The 16972-nt window shown below is 42.7% G+C and overlaps 1 protein-coding gene across 1 annotated transcript in view; it reads left to right on the forward strand.

Moving 5' to 3' along the window:
- DNAH11 (dynein axonemal heavy chain 11) overlaps positions 1–16972 on the forward strand; it is a 270457-nt gene that overhangs the window by 43150 nt on the left and 210335 nt on the right. The window contains exons 9-16 of the mRNA XM_066584695.1: positions 1346–1579; positions 3052–3219; positions 6718–6834; positions 7110–7247; positions 7331–7449; positions 7871–8066; positions 8282–8386; positions 11745–12140. Coding sequence (XP_066440792.1) covers positions 1346–1579; positions 3052–3219; positions 6718–6834; positions 7110–7247; positions 7331–7449; positions 7871–8066; positions 8282–8386; positions 11745–12140 — 1473 coding nt within the window. The remainder of the gene's footprint in view (positions 1–1345; positions 1580–3051; positions 3220–6717; positions 6835–7109; positions 7248–7330; positions 7450–7870; positions 8067–8281; positions 8387–11744; positions 12141–16972) is intronic.

A 16972-nucleotide genomic window follows, 5' to 3' on the forward strand; every position in this document is an offset into this window, starting at 1 on the left:
TAGATTGTCTCTCGGTTCTAGGGGCAATGAGTGTGGCACCCCTCTCTGACATTCATATGCCCTAAGAGGGTCTATGAACAGGGCTTTTAAACTTGGCACAATCTCTTTAATCCTAGAAATTGGGCCAGGGAACATGGACTGCAGAATTATCTCTGGAGAAATCTGTGTAATCGCCTAGCACAGTGCATTGTATAAGGCTGAAGCATCTTGCCACAAGGGGCTAAGCCTGGGCAGCCTCTCTATATTTGTAGCTTCATACTGATCTCCAAGGCACATACCCTTATATAATGTATCAATAGTTGGATCATGTCTTAGTATCTTGTCACGTGTCATAAAGCATCCTACATAAGATGCAGACTCTTAGAGGTGTCAGCCATAGTTTGTGATGGGTACTGCATGTTACCGGATATATGGGTTATGCCTCTGCACACAAGCTGTCCATCATAAAGAGCAATTCATCGGCCCATTTACAGGGGGGTAAGGAAAGTCATCATTGGACAGTTGAGCAACGGAAGAATATTCTATGGAATGACGAGTCATGCTATTCCATCTTCAAGTCAGATAAAGGTACCTGGGTGTGGAGAATGTCTGAGGAACACCTTTTGCCTGCGTGTGTTGTGCCAACAGTTAAGTATGCTTTGAGAATGTTTTACGTGGCATGGTCTCGGTCCGTTGGTTGTAGTGCCAAGGACCATGAACACGGAGGTATACCTTGACATTCTAGACAAAAATGTGCTGCCAACAATGTGCAATACTCTGGGAATGGTCGGCCATACTTCCAACAAGACAACGCGCCTTGTCATAAATCCAACGCTGTTTTACGTTGCTTTGAGGATATGGATGTTTCATGATTGGACTGGCTGCACAGAGTCCCAGCCTGAAACATCATTAGGAAGAACTGGAACATCAGATCAGGAAATATGAGCAGCATCCATCTTCTTTGAGAGAATAGCCAGATGTTTGCAGGATGAATGGAGGGAAATACCAGCTGAAGTCTATCGGATGTTATTAGAAAGTATACCATGGAGAGTATACCATGGAGCCCCACGAAGTATTACCATATGTAAATAAATACTAATTTTGCTCTCAGCCAAGCGGGGGTGACAGAGAAACTCTAGATATTTACAATGGATACATAGCTAAAGTTCGTATATACTACAGTAGAGAATAATTCTTCATCACAGTTTTATATTCGGACACAAACGGACAATGTTTTGATCAGTTTTCCCGCAGCTATTTTTTTCTTTAGTTGAAGCTAGAATCTGATTTATAGTATTACTATTATTCTTCATTTTTTTGGTTCAGTTTCTAACATGAAGCCTGATTGTCGCTTATTAAATTCTAGGCAAAATTGTATCTTTCACCGGAAGATCTTTTCAAAGAGGAAACGGAGGAAGCATTAGAGCATGTACAAATTGCAGTGCATGTCCTTAGGACCTTCAAGCATTCATTTCAAAGTCACAGAAACAATCTTGGGTCATTTTACCGAGACAGTAATGAATTTAAGCCTTGGGATTTTCGCTCTCAACTGGTGTTTGCTAGATACGACAGATTTCTTGAGCGTTTAATGAAGATTGAGGTATTTAGTTCTTTTAACTTATCCTTTTCATATACAAGCACTATAAATACTTATATTTATGTGCTATAGATTTGCAAATGAGCGGATCTGTACAACATTTTTTATAAAAAGAAAAACACTGCTTTCTCCGCTTATGTAGGATTTACGTTCTATTTTAAATAATTTCCTTCTACTCATTATAATTATTAGTGTAATTAGTTTCATTGGACACACTCATTGACCACAGCAATTATATTTAATTGGATATGTAGGTATATATAGTTTAAGGCTTTGAACCTTAAAATATATTTAAGTGCCCCACTGCACATTTTCTGTTGCACATATGTTCCTCAGATTAATAATGCTTGAATCTGTTCTGTCTAATTTTTCTACTGGCAGTATAAATAAAGTAAACTGATAATACCTTCTCCAAAAATATTTGACATAACCGTGTTTTTCACTTTTATACAGAAAATCTTATTAATTATATTTATCTATCATTTGTTTTCTAGAACTGCATCAGATTAGAGACTCCCATTCTTTTCCTAAGTAGTGGTTACATCTTAAAGGGCTACTCTGGTGAAATTGTATTCATTATGTAGCTGTCCCCCGGTATATACATAAGTGAGCTAGTGTTACCTTGGTAAATTATTCCTTTCTATCTGAAACTCCTGGCCTCGGGTGACCGTGTGATCTCATTGTGACAAGCTCAAATTTACTTGGGTTTATGTGTTTAGTTTCTAGTCAGTTTCTCAGCCTATGCGATCCTATTACATGGACCCTACCACAGGGTGCTTAAAGGGGGACACAGACTCTCCTATCACAGTTACTGATGATGATCGTACAGCTCCTGTCACACAGTTGTAATAGAGGAGATCACAGCTTATCCCCCTGACTGTATACGTATGGTCTGTTGCTTTCTTAGAAGAATATAGAAGTTCTTCATAATTAAACGGCCCATCCAGCAGACAGGCAGAAATAGTATAGCGTCTGTCTAATGCTGTGCTGATGGATCATGGGATGGATGTGAAAATAAAAAATCTCACCATCAAGATTGTGCCTGATAAGCATCAGACAGGAAGCTGAACTGTAAGGAAGTGCCTGCAATACACAGGGGAGATGTTCAGCCTGTGACAGGCAATCAGGTGGGGGGCCATATATGGAAAAATGTGTTTTCACCAGAGTGGCCCTTTAATTTGCCCAGTCTCACTGGCACTGAGATGTTTTTTCATAGGAATTTGCTCTACCATGATGTTTTTGGTGTATTGTGGGAAACCCATGCAAACATAGGAAAGGCATACCTTTATATGTTAACTTAGTCTGTTTTGTACCAAGGACCAAGACCTAGTTGTGGGGCCGCAGTGCTAATCATTGAGCTACCCAAATAATAGTAGTAATACAAAAATAATGAAACAAAACAACAGTTTAACATTATGCAAGAAACAAAGCTATCGAGTGTTCCTACGTAACTATGTGGATAATGTTTGTCATAGGATATACTGAAAACAATAATAGAATTTCAAAAGCTAGAAAAGCTAGAGTTTGGAGGAAGTAAAGGCAACGTCTTGACTGAACAGGTCGTACATCTTCAGGAAGATTTTGATGAAAGATGCAATGTTTTCAAGGAATACACCCAGGATCCAACAGATTATACAAACATGGTATTGTTTTCGTTAAATAGATCGCTGCCTTATGAAGTATCTTAATGTCAACCTCGTGTTTTCTGGAACAAAATGTTGCTTAAAATCTGAGAACTTGTATGAAATGATTTTGTAAGGAATATTAACACATATTTACATGTACTGAAAACAATCTAAATATTTCTTGGAGACAAAAGAAAAAGCTCCTGCCATTAAAGGGCTTTTCTGAGAGCGAAAAAATCGCATGGGCAGGAAAATGTTAAAAATAAATTAATAAAGTATGCTTCCCTCGTTTGTCCCACACCCCATTCTGTGCACTTGAGACTCCTATCCAAGAAGAAGCTGAGATGGTTGTTGTGCAAGTGACCGTGCCCTGAAGTGAGGGCAGCAGCAGTCACACAAGCATTTGAACTTGGCTATCTCCAACGGTCCCATGGGAATACATGGAGCAGCAATGCACATATGAAGATGCCACTGCTTTCACTTCAGAACATGCTGGGGCCCCTTGTGATTGGTGGATAGGGGATAACTTTCTTTCATGGCACAACTGCTCTAACCCCTTCCCAACAGGCATATGGTTATATATGCCCTAACTGCATATGTCCCGTGCAGGTAGGATGTATATAGATGTCCACAGCATATGCTTGGAAGCCGAGCCTACTCCACACGTTAGGTATTGGCTGTCTTTGACAGCCGTCAGGGGCCCGAAATTGCCACATTGTGAGATAACTCAGATCGTGAATTTTAACCCTTTATATACCACTGTCAATTCTGGCAGCAGCATTGTAATGTCCCAAACAGCTACTTTGCGTAACATCACAGGGGTGCCGTCTGGGTGTCATGGTAGGCTGAAGCCTTTGGAAAGCCCCCAGAGATGCCATAATTGTTTGTCTATTAGACATACCTGTGGCACGGTTTTAATAGGAAGACTGTTAAAATGCAATATAGTGCAATAACATCATATTGCATTAGGGCGTTTTTTGCACACACCTATGTGTGCAAAAATATAGCGTGTCTGGTAGAACCATTGATTCCCTATGTAGTGTTCACAGGTCCATCTTTTAGAGGCGTAAAATACTCGCACCTGAAAAAGATAGGACCTCCGTGCCCCGGGAAGGTTTGTGCTGCGCATAAAATATCCCCGTGGGGAGTCCCCTCATCACTGAACAGTGTGACAGGACTGTCACAGGGTTCAGTGACAAGGGGACTCCCTGCGGTTTTCTAATTTATTATAAGGTATTTTAAATGGTACCAATGAAAAATGAAATTTTTACTGCAAATAAACAAATCCTTGTGCAGAACGGTCGCTGGAAAACTAAAAAAAACAAAAGATTTTTTGAAAAGTGGAATTACCAGAACTGCAGAATGTCACCTGGACAGCATTAATGATTCTTGGTCATAAAAGGGTTACGGCTTATAATAATCTCTGTTAACGTTAAAGGTAGAGATGAGCGAGCGTACTCGGATAAGCACTACTCGCTCGAGTAATTGGCTTTATCCGAGTATCGCTGTGCTCGGGGCTAAAGATTCGGGTGCCGCTGCGGCTGACAGGTGAGTCGCAGCGGGGAGCAGGGGAGAGCGGGCGGGAGAGAGGGAGAGAAAGATCTTACCTCCGTTCCTCCCCGCTCTCCCCTGCAGCTCCCTGCTCCGTGCCGGCACCCGAATCTTTAGCCCCGAGCACAGCGGTACTCGGATAAAGCCAATTACTCGAGCGAGTAGTGCTTATCCGAGTACGCTCGCTCATCTCTAGTTAAAGGTAGAGATGAGTTTATTAGTTTCCCAAGGCTGCCGCTCCAGTGTAAGCACAGTAGTGTTCTGTCCAACTAGTTATTTGCTGACTGCCATTACAACGTCCTCAGGGGTTCTCACCCAGCGTTCTCTAACTCCCTAATGGTAGATCTGCAATCACACAAGAGGTATTTTTCCCATTGATAATCTATATGGGGGAACTAATAATGGCCATATTGCTTATTCTAAGAGATAGCTGAACCAAGTTTAATTGAATTTATAGGGATTTTCCAGGAAAATAAACTTACCCAAGTGCAGTTCAGGTCCAGCGGTACTGGTATCTCCACTTCGGACCTAGTTCTGACACAGGTCACCTGGCATTTAGCTTCCTCTCCCTCTTGGGGTCAGTGATATGCTTGCAGGGGGCTGACTGGTTCATTTCAGTAACTAAGCCAGCTCCCTACTTTGTCACGGCCAATGCAGACAAAAAGAACGGATCTTGCGTAGTCATTGTAATGAACTAATCACCAACCCTAGGAAGGTGTAGAAAGCTCTATACCATATCATCCAATGTTGGAACTGGGCTGTATGTGGAGGGGCCAATACCACTGGGCCAAGACTGGACCCAGGTAAGTTTATTTCCCCAGACAACCCTTTTGACTTGAAAGAAGAGAAAAACTCAAGGGCTTAATCTATTCATAATTCTCATATTTTAGGAGTTAATGGTGCTCATGTTATCATAAACTGTGAGGTGAACTGCTGCTACAGTGTTTTATATTATGTAAATGTTCGATACAATGCTAGTCCCATGGGCATTATTTTGTTTAATATGTCATAAAGTTCTGCATTATGCTGTCAGTGAAGTATGAAACCGCCGTCTTCTCTTAAAAGAATAATTCTTACTGCATGTATACTATCTATGTTTGACAGCCACTCCAGGGAAATGTTTGAGCATTTCCGCAAGGTACAATTGGTATACAGTGTATATTGGAGCAGATGACATACTTACGGATTGCTAATTGATGTCAGACCTGTTCTGCTCTGGTTCTCTGTTATCCCACATGGGCTCCGCTGGGCTCAGCCTAATTCTTCAGCAAACTGGAAGTCACTGGGGAAAATTTACTAAGCCTGGCATTTCCAACCCTGGTCTTAGTTTAATTTCCCCTGATGCATGATGCACCTTATATATGTGTTAGGCACATCTCAACACTTCCATACGTCTATACAGATATATACGATAGGTCCAACCTGATGTACATTTCTGGCATAATTTACGCCACTAAATTATACATAAATCTCTCAGTTTGGGTGGTCATGCTCCCGTCAGACAAATCCCAACGACTTTTTTTTAACAAAAGTGGCGATGGCGCAAAAAGTCACAAAAAGTCGGCGATGTCGGCGCAAAAAGTGGAAATCCCCACTTGTGCAAACATTAATTGCTTTTTACATCAGAAACTCATATTAAAGGCTTCATAAATGTCCCCCACTGTCTCTATTCATTTCTATAAGACTGATTGTGCAGCTCTCATAGTAGTGATCAGAGGAAGTGACTTGTAGTCCACATAGCAGACGCTGTAGTACTCGGCTAGTCACAGTGGAGGTCACATGGAATGACGGGAAAGCCGCGCTGATATCTCAGCATTGAAGCAATTGGTAAGTATATTACCTGCCTCAATATGCACCGTATTGATTGCCAGTTGTACGCTGGGGAAACAATAAAACGTTTTCCTGAAGTAGCCCTTTAAATTGATCTTATATGGTATAATTATCCCCTTTTTTTCCTTATAATAGGAGTTTGAAAATTATTACACAGAATTCAAATGCAAAGTTTTAGACCTCGAGACTCAAATTGCAACAATGATTTGTCTTTCCTTTAAGGACTGTTCTGGCTTAGAGTCCGCATTCAAGGTAATTTCATGCATATGTTTAGACAAAATGAATCTACTTTGGGCAATTTCCTGAAAATATGGGTCCCCCAATGCTCAGATAATTAGTGATTTAAATCAATCAGAAAAAAATAAAGCAAGAAGAAAGCCAGCTTATAGAAGATGTTGTTCTTTCCTTCCAATTCAGTTTCCATGAACTATCAGAACAGTAGTTTTATATGAATTTTGGTTTGTGTTTCTGAAAATGTAGCTACATGATTCTTCATTGTAGTTTTTTAAAATATTTTTTTATTATAGCTACTGGCCATTTCTGGTTATTTTCTTGAACGACAACCCATATTGGATATATTCAGCCCAAACTATTTCACACTTCTCCAGATGTATAGTGACGAACTGGATAAATGCAAGCTGCTATATGATGAGCATATTAAACAGGTCGGTAGCAAAGCCATGTAAAATATTTTTTACCATGTACTTCAAGCTACTGTACTGATACCCATGTACATTGTATTTCACAGTTGGAAAGCTTTGTAGTCCATAAAAATATGCCAGTCCTTTCTGGAATCTTGAAATGGACAAAGGAACTGAAGGACAGAATACAGACGATGTGGTCCAATTTCAGATTCATCCAGCATGAGTAAGCTACTGTATTACTACATGGAATTATGTCCATTTGGCATGCTGTATACATGTAAGGCCCCCCTGTCCACAAGCCTTGCAGTATCCAGCGGCGAAGCTCCTCCGCCGGAGCCGCCACCAAATCTCCGCCTATCAGCCCTATCTGATAGATAGGCTGACCGTGGAGAATCGGGGCAAGTCGCAGCATGCTGCGAATTGACCGCCGCGAGCAGAGAATCTCAATGATTCTCTGCTCGTGGACAGGGGCCGGCGCTTTCCATAGCAATGCTATGGAAAGCTTCACACGGCATGATTCACCGGCGGTTTACCGCTGGCGAAATCACGCTCGTTAACAGGCACCCTAAATATAGACATATTTCTGATGAAATCAGCATTATTTTCAAGAAAACTCCATTCTTCTTATATCTGACTTTTCTTAGAAGCATGGAGAGTCCAGAAGCTTCTTCCACTTATCAGAAATATATGGAGATGATTACTTTGCTAGACCAGCATGAGGACAAAGCATATGACCAGTGGACGGCTGGAGTGGATGAAATTTGCAATTTCAATCTAGACCAACCTCTCATAAAACGTAACCATGATGATGGTCTTCTCAGTGTGAACTTTGACCCCAAGGTACATAACTCTTTTTTTTATTACCAAAATAAAATAAATCAAACTTACAAGTACGTCTCAAGGTTCACCCTCAATCCCAGAGATGGTTAGATAAATAGATTCTCATATATTCTCCCAGCTATCCAATAGGATCTGTGTAGAAACTTACCTTACTAATATCTTTTGAGAATTTTAAAGACTAAATTTGCTATTTACTCACCCAATTATGTCTACAGTTGGTAGCGGTATTACGAGAGGTGAAATATCTTCAAGTACTGAATCACGCCGACCTACCCAAGGCTGCTTTAAGAATCTTTGAAAAGAAGGAAATCCTTCACAAGGTATGTCAAGAAAATGTTTACAAACTGTTTTATAGCACTGGCCATAATAACAGATATAACAATATTTTCTCAAGATGATGCAACTTAAAACCAAGCATGGTTTTAAGACAAACGGTATAATGTTACAGCAGTCCCTCAACATACATTATTAATTGGTTCTGTGACAACCAAAAAATATTGTATGTTGAAACCGGAACTCTATGAAAAACGAGTAATTGGTTCCAAAGTCTCCAAAAAGTCAATCAAAAGTAATTAGCAGTATTTTGTAGATAACTAATACAGTAAAGCAAGTCCTTACGCACAGTATTGGGCAAATGTTTTAGGTAGGTGTGGAAAAAATGCTGAAAAGTAAGAATGTTTTAAAAAATAGAAGTGTTAATAGTTTGCTTTTTTTGTCAAATAACACATTGCAAACTGAATAGATGAAATAGAAATGTAAATCAAACCTATGTGTGGTGTGACCATTCTTTGCCTTCAAAACAGCTTCAGTTCTTCTGGGTATACTTGCACACAGATTTTGAAGGAACTCAGCAGTGAGGTTGTTCAAAACATCTTGTACAACTAATTACGGATCTTTTGTGGATGTAGCTTTCTTGTTAGGCCGGCTACCCGTGTTTGCTGCCCTCCTGCTATTCCCAGCAGACACGGGCGTCGCTCCACTCCTCCTGTATGAATGGACTTTAACTTCAACTTTCCATCAGCATTGCAGCTCATCCTGGGACAAGTAAATATTCATACAAGACATGTAGTACCGCGCTGTAATATAGAGGCACTACTAGACAGCTGATCGGTGCATGTAGCTCAGCAACAAAGGTGTTTTGCTAGTTAAATTTGCTGATTGGCTGGATTTTCCAGAAAAGTGCATGTGCCACAAATGTGGACTGTCTGTAACATTGTACTATATTATGTTGAATCTAGTTCCAAGTTACAATGGCCTGGGAAAAGATGATTGTATGTTGAAAATATATGTATCCTGAGGCCATTGTAACTTAAGGGATTACTTATATAACTCATGCATCAAGGAAGAAGGGAAGGAAAGGAAAAAAGGTAAACCATTTTACATAGTATGTCTGACACAGTATAGCGAATCCATCAATTAACGTTTTAGAGTCATTGTGAGATTTTAGTTTTGTCTTTTCATTTTAAAGCTGAAAAAATATTATTAAAAAGTGTAAAAACTTACTCTGACACTTTTGATACTTAGAATGTCTCTAGTACTGACTACCAGCATGAATGACTGGATGTGTTATTATAATCGGAAGCTTTTAATTCAGCCTTCACATTTTAGAGCACAGTGGTGTGAAAAGCAACCTTGGCTGCTACATGCCCTATTTCTTGTGGGCTTTCAGTTTATTAACCCTTTGAGCCTTTGTGTCCAGAGCAAAGTTTCACCTTTTGAAATGCTACAATCTAAGGGTGCGTTCACACGAGAGTGTTTTTGTGCGTGCATACGCATGCTCAAAAGCACGCTTGTATTTACAGCAATGCATTCCCTGTGGTGTGTGCACATGTCCGTACTTTGCAGAGCTGTCCCCGGCTCTATAGTTCTCAGCTAGCAGCATGTAGGGATTTAAAATCCCCGCCTGCTGGTAGCTCTGATTGTGATTGGCGAACCGCTCAGCCAATCACAATCAGAGCTACCAGCAGGTGGGGATTTTAAATCCCCAGCTGCTGATAGCTCAGTACTACAAAGCTGGGGACAGCGCCAGAAGTGGCGGCTGAACCTCGGCAGGTGAGTATAGTTTTTTCTTTTTTTTCCACACTATATTAAAAGGCTTTTCAAGGAAGGGCTTATGAAGCCCTTCCCTGAAAAGCCATTGACGGCTGCCGGGGCTCAGCGGCAACTTCTGCCGCTGTCCCCGGCTCTATAGTTCTCAGCTAGCAGCATGCAGGATTTAAAATCCCCACCTGCTGGTAGCTCTGATTGTGTTTGGCTGAACTGCTCAGCCAATCACAATCAGAGGTACCAGCAGGCGGGGATTTTAAATCCCTGGCTGCTGATAACTCAGTACTACAGAGCCGAGGACAGCGCCAGAAGCTGCGGCTGAGCCCCGGCAGGTGAGTATAATTCTTTCAGCCCTTCCCTGAAAAGCCATTGACAGCTGCCGGGGCTCAGCCGCAACTTCTGCCGCTGTCCCCTTCTCTGTAGCGCTGTAAATGCTGTCTTTCCTCATTTTCCTATGCTATATTTTAAGGTAGTTAGTTCACTTAAAGGGCCTGAACCAGAATAGATTGATCGGTGGTCTCTTGCTGCTCTGAGCCAGGGGCGCTCAGCCAATCAGAGCCAGCACTTGATGAACCAATCACAGCCATTCAGTGGTCTACAGGATTCTTTCTGTGCATCTTGTCCTGTGTGTTTCAGCCCTAATTTTAAATATATTTTCCTTCCTAAGCTTTAGCTGCAACCTCTGTATGTGGATGTTAATTATCCCCATACAGAAATTTTTTAAAGAAACGGCACAAAAGCAGATAGAGTCAGGGTAGAACAAACTATTATTGCTGCTGGGGGTAATCATTTTATATTTGGCGTAACATACATCCTGCCTGACAGAAATGTATTAATGCATAAGCTTTAGGTGCTCATGCAAAAAGTGTCTTGTGTCATGCAGGGTGTCTAAAATTGTTGCGTAGGGATCAGAGAGGTGTGCACTTTTCTGAGAATAAGACATTTGTAATTTTTTTTATTTTTGCCTTTGTCTAATTTTTTTTATATTATACTGTATTTATTTATTTATTTTTACCATGAGGGCACCGGTTAAAAGGGAAGATATTATCTATGTGTTCCTTGTTGTCTCATACAAACCACTGACAGACAGCGATCTGATGGTAACAGCCCATTATGGCCGCCTGCACACAGGCGGGTTGAACCCTGCATGTGAGTTCGACCCGTGCCTGGCCGGTGACCCCAGCGTACCTCTCTGCAATGATGATTGCAGAATGGCCGCGGGATGGACAACTTCCATTGACTTCGATGGAAGCCAGCCGTGTGTAGCCCGCACAAAATCACAGCATGCTGTGATTACTCCCCCGCGAGCGGAAAATCGCAACCCATTTTAGCCCATGGGCAGGAAATCGCGTTTTGCCATAGTATGCTACAGGCTGGATTTGTTGCAAAATCTGGAGGCGGAATTCTACTCCTGATTTCGCAATGCAAATCCGCCCGTGTGCAGGAGGCCTAAGATACTGTTACCAGTGATCTACATTCAGCTTTGATTGCAGCCTTTTTCAAAGAGAAGTTTCTTGGTTTTAAAATCAAATTACAACTACAAATTATCACTGTCTAGAGGGCCTTTTATTTCCTTGATGGTTAGAGAAAATCTGATCACCATATTTAATATTTCTTTTCCTGTTCTTAAAGTATATTGGCAGCTTAGAGCTTGTGGTCCATTGGTATAATTCAGTGAAGAAGACCGTGCTAGAAGTAGAATACCCCTTGATTAAGGATGACCTGTCAACCATTGATGAACAGCTTAGAGATGCAGAGGAACGTTACACATGGAACAGTGGAGACTGCTGGGATTACATTGTTCAGTTGAAGTCTGTAGTATATGATTTGGAGAGAAGATTACAGAAATCTAAAGACAATATATTAACAATGCAGCAGATTATGAATTCATGGGCTGAACAGGCATTATTTTCACGGAAAGACAACAAAAAAGAATCTCTGATCAATCTTGAAGACAAAAATGAAAGATTAAGTAAAAAGTATAAATCTATTCAAGACGATGGCTACAAACTGCGCAGCCTTGCTGAGGTACTTTTGTGTTTTTAATAGATAAGTATACCAATTGCATATGCAGTTAGAAATCTCATTTCAATCAAACCAATGGTTTACCGAAAAGAACAAAGCACACAAATATGATAATATATTTTCAATGTTTAGATGATTCTTATGTACAACCCCTATTCCAAATAAAGTTGGGACGCTGTGTAAAATGTAAATAAATGTTAAGAAAAAAAGAATGCAATGATTTGGAAATCTCATATAATCATATTTTATTCACAATAGAACACATATCAGAGGCTGAAGGTGAGACATATTTCCATTTCATTAAAAAAAAAATAACTCATTTAGAAATTGATGACAGCAACACATCTCAAAAAAGTTGAGACAGGATTAACAAAAGGCTGGAAAAGTAAATGGTACTAAGGCCTTAGTCACACGGGCGTTTTTTCACACGATTTGCGCATCGCATGACGGATGCGCATGCGCAAATCGCGTGACCGGCGCCGAAAAATCGGCCCAAAAATCGGCCGAAAATCTGCTCCTAGCCGCGTTTCATTAGAAACGGGCCGGAGCTGTCCAGCGCATTGCATTCAATGGAGACGGCAATACAGCGGCTCCATTGAATGCAAGCGCTGCGGGCGAGTGTGGGATGAATTGTCGGGAAGGGGTTAAATATATAACCCCTTCCCTGCAATGCATCCTGAAAAGTGAAAAAATAAAAAAAATGTATGTACTTACCTACTCCCGGCAACTGGAGATCCCGGCTGCCGGCCTACAGTGGGTGTGAAGGGGGTGTGACTCAGGCTTGCCCCTGATTGGCTCAGCGCTGAGCCAATCAGAAGCAAGTCTCAGTCACACCCATTCATGAATTCATGAATGGGTGTGACTGAGATCAGCCTCTAATTGGCTCAGGCTGAGCCAATCAGGGGCAAGCCTGAGTCACACCCCCTTCACACCCACTGCAGGACGGCCGCGGGGATCTCAGGCTGCCGGGAGCAGGTGAGTACATCCTTTTTTTTTTATTTTTTCACTTTTCAGGATGCATTGCAGGGAAGGGGTTATATATTTAACCCCTTCCCGACAATTAACCCCGCGCACGCCGGCAGCCCATTGCTTTCAATGGAGCGGCTGTATTGCCGCTCCATTGAATTCAATGGGCAAACATCGTTCTTCTCTGCCACAGCTGTTCCAGCTGTGGCAGAGAAGAATGATTTGTCTTCTATATGTTCTCAATGGGGTCGGCGCTGCTGCCGCCGGCCCCATTGAGCGCATATAGAGAAGAGAACAGGAATCGCAGATCGCAGATAAGTGCGATCTGCGATTTCTGTTCTCTAATTTATCGGACGAGCGCATAAAAAGCGCTCATGTGTCCGATACCATTGCAAAGCAATGGTTTAAAAAATCGCCGGACGCATGCGCATGCGCAAATCGCGGCAATAAACGCCCGTGTGACTGAGCCCTAAGGAAAAACAGCTTAAGGCCTTAGTCACACGGGCGTTTTTCACGCGATTTGCGCATCGCATGACGGATGCGCATGCGCAAATCGCGTGACCGGCGCCGAAAAATCGCCCGAAAATCTGCTCCTAGCCGCGTTTCATTAGAAACGGGCCGGAGCTGTCCAGCGCATTGCATTCAATGGAGCCGGCAATACAGCCGGCTCCATTGAATGCAAGCGCTGCGGGCGAGTGTGGGATGAATTGTCGGGAAGGGGTTAAATATATAACCCCTTCCCTGCAATGCATCCTGAAAAGTGAAAAAATAAAAAAAATGTATGTACTTACCTGCTCCCGGCAGCCGGAGATCCCCGCGGCCGTCCTGCAGTGGGTATGAAGGGGGTGTGACTCAGGCTTGCCCCTGATTGGCTCAGCGCTGAGCCAATCAGAGGCAAGTCTTAGTCACACCCATTCATGAATTCATGAATGGGTGTGACTGAGATCAGCCTCTGATTGGCTCAGGCTGAGCCAATCAGGGGCAAGCCTGAGTCACACCCCCTTCACACCCACTGCAGGACGGCCGCGGGGATCTCAGGCTGCTGGGAGCAGGTGAGTACATCCTTTTTTTTTATTTTCTCACTTTTCAGGATGCATTGCAGGGAAGGGGTTATATATTTAACCCCTTCCCGACAATTCATCCCGCGCACGCCGGCAGCCCATTGCTTTCAATGGAGCGGCTGTATTGCCGGCTCCATTGAATTCAATGGGCAAACATCGTTCTTCTCTGTCACAGCTGTTCCAGCTGTGGCAGAGAAGAATGATTTGTCTTCTATATGTTCTCAATGGGGTCGGCGCTGCTGCTGCCGGCCCCGTTGAGCGCATATCGAGAAGAGAACAGGAATCGCAGATCGCAGATAGGTGCGATCTGCGATTTCTGTTCTCTAATTTATCGGACGAGCGCATAAAAAGCGCTCATGTGTCCGATACCATTGCAAAGCAATGGTTTTAAAAAATCGCCGGACGCATGCGCATGCGCAAATCGCGGCAATAAACGCCCGTGTGACTGAGCCCTAAGGGTTAATTTTCTGATAAGTTCGACTGTGTATAAAATAAGCATGTTAGAGAGGCAGAGTCTCTCAATAGCAAAGATGGTCAGAGGTTCACCAATCTGTGAAAAACTGTGCCTAAAAATTGTGGAACAACTTCAAAAAATGTTCCTCAATGTAAAATTGCGAAGACTTTGAATATCCCACCATTTATAGTACATAAGATCATCAAAAGATTCTGAAAATCTGGAGAAAATGTATGTGTACAAGGCCGACACTCAATATTAGATGCTTGAGATCTACGGCCCTCTGGCATCACTGGGTTAAAAATGGGCACAATTCTGCAATGCAAATCACTGCATGGGATCAGGAATACTTCCAAAAATCATTGTCTGTGAATACAGTTCACCGTGCAATCCAGAAATGCAAGTTAAGGCTGTATCATGTAAAGAAGTAGACATATATCAACACAATCCAGAAGCACAAGTGTCTTCTCTGGGGCAAACATAAAATTGCAGATGCTATGGATACGATGTCTGTGTTAATATCTGTTATATGAGCCATGGGGGGATTTTTAAGGGCTTCCGTCCTAAACAGCTCAGAATTACTTGATTTATATTTCATCATATATAGATACCCGATGCGCTATGAACAATCTACATGGGTGTTGTATTTCAGGGTAGCGAGATAAATCTTTGCACCATATGTAGTATGACTAAGTTACCTAATACCAATAAAACAGTTTAAACATAAAGGAATTGTCACAGTTCTATTTTCGCAGTGCAACCCTGTTCCTAAGGCCTTAGTCACACGGGCGTTTTTTCGCGCGATTTGCGGATCGCATGACGGATGCGCATCCGCAAATCGCGTGACCGGTGCCCGAAAATCGCCCGAAAATCTGCTCCTAGCCGCGTTTCATTAGAAACGGGACGGAGCTGTCCAGCGCATTGCATTCAATGGAGCCGGTAATACAGCCGCCTCCATTGAAAGCAATGCGCTGCGGGCGAGTGTGGGATGAATTGTCAGAAAGGGCTTAAATATATAAGCCCTTCCCTGCAATTCATCCAGAAAAGTGGAAAATTGGCGCTGAGCCAATCAGGGGCAAGTCTGACTCACACCCCCTTCACACCCACTGCAGGCCGGCCGCTCTGAACTCCGTCTGCCGGGACAAGGTGAGTATATATATATTTTTTATTTTTACACTTTTCTGGATGAATTGCAGGGAAGGGCTTATATATTTAAGCCCTTCCCGACAATTCATCCTGCGCTCGCCGTCAGCCCATTGCTTTCAATGGAGCTGGCTGTATTGCCGGCTCCATTGAATTCAATGGGCAAACATCGTTCTTCTCTGCCACAGCTGTTACAGCTGTGGCAGAGAAGAATGATTTGTCTTCTATATGTTCTCAATGGGGTTGACGCTGCTGCCGCCGGCCCATTGAGCGCATATAGAGAAGAGAACAGGAATCGCAGATCGCAGATAGGTGCGATCTGCGATTTCTGTTCTATAATTTATCGGACGAGCGCATAAAAAGTGCTCATGTGTCCGATACCATTGCAAAGCAATGGTTTTAAAAAATCGCCATGCGCATGCGCAAATCGCGCGAAAAAACGCCCGTCTGACTAAGGCCTAATTCTGTAACGTGGCTGGCCACTCTGTGTGCTCGCCTCTGCCCGCTGCGTCTTGTGGCGCTGCTCAGTCCTCCACTTCTTTGTTTATGGACTGCAGTCACTCCTGGTTTGCGGATGTCGCGGGCACTGTGGCAAATGACAGTGTTCAGTAATTGAGCGCTGGGCTCTGTCATTGGCTGCAGTGCATGTGGAGTCCCGTGAATGGCCTGGGGCAGCCTGTAAATGTGATGTCAGATGAAGGGCCTTGGGCTGCGACGTAGGGTGCAGCGGGGAGAACTGAGTGTGTGCTGGTTGGTTGTGTTGTGTATGGCGTGGAGAATGGAGCTTTACTAGGGTACTGCTCTAACAACCCCTTTAACACCAGCATTTGAAACACCAGTCTTAATAAATTCCTCCCTCAATGCAATGGGAACTGGGTTTTTTTCATTTTTTTTTTAGTTACTACATGTGGTACATATAAAATTACTGAGGTAACACGCCAGGGGCCACCGGCGATCACATGACTGCCAGATCCCATACAGGAAGCGGCAGTACCACTTCCTGCATTTTCTAAATAACACTCCCTGAGCACTATGTAGCTTGTAGAGGAGAAGTCAGAAACAGTTAAAAAACGCTTCTGTCTTGTCTTTTGGGTCCTCTGCTGTGTCTGACAGCCAAGAACCTAACCTGATTGCGGGAGCAGGAGCTTTAATCCTGCGCCATCTTTTCACCATTGGCCAAGATTAAAGTTTAGGACCAAACACCACATATT

The sequence above is a fragment of the Eleutherodactylus coqui genome, chromosome 12, assembly GCF_035609145.1.
Source record: "Eleutherodactylus coqui strain aEleCoq1 chromosome 12, aEleCoq1.hap1, whole genome shotgun sequence".
In the NCBI taxonomy this organism is placed as follows: Eukaryota; Metazoa; Chordata; class Amphibia; order Anura; family Eleutherodactylidae; genus Eleutherodactylus; species Eleutherodactylus coqui.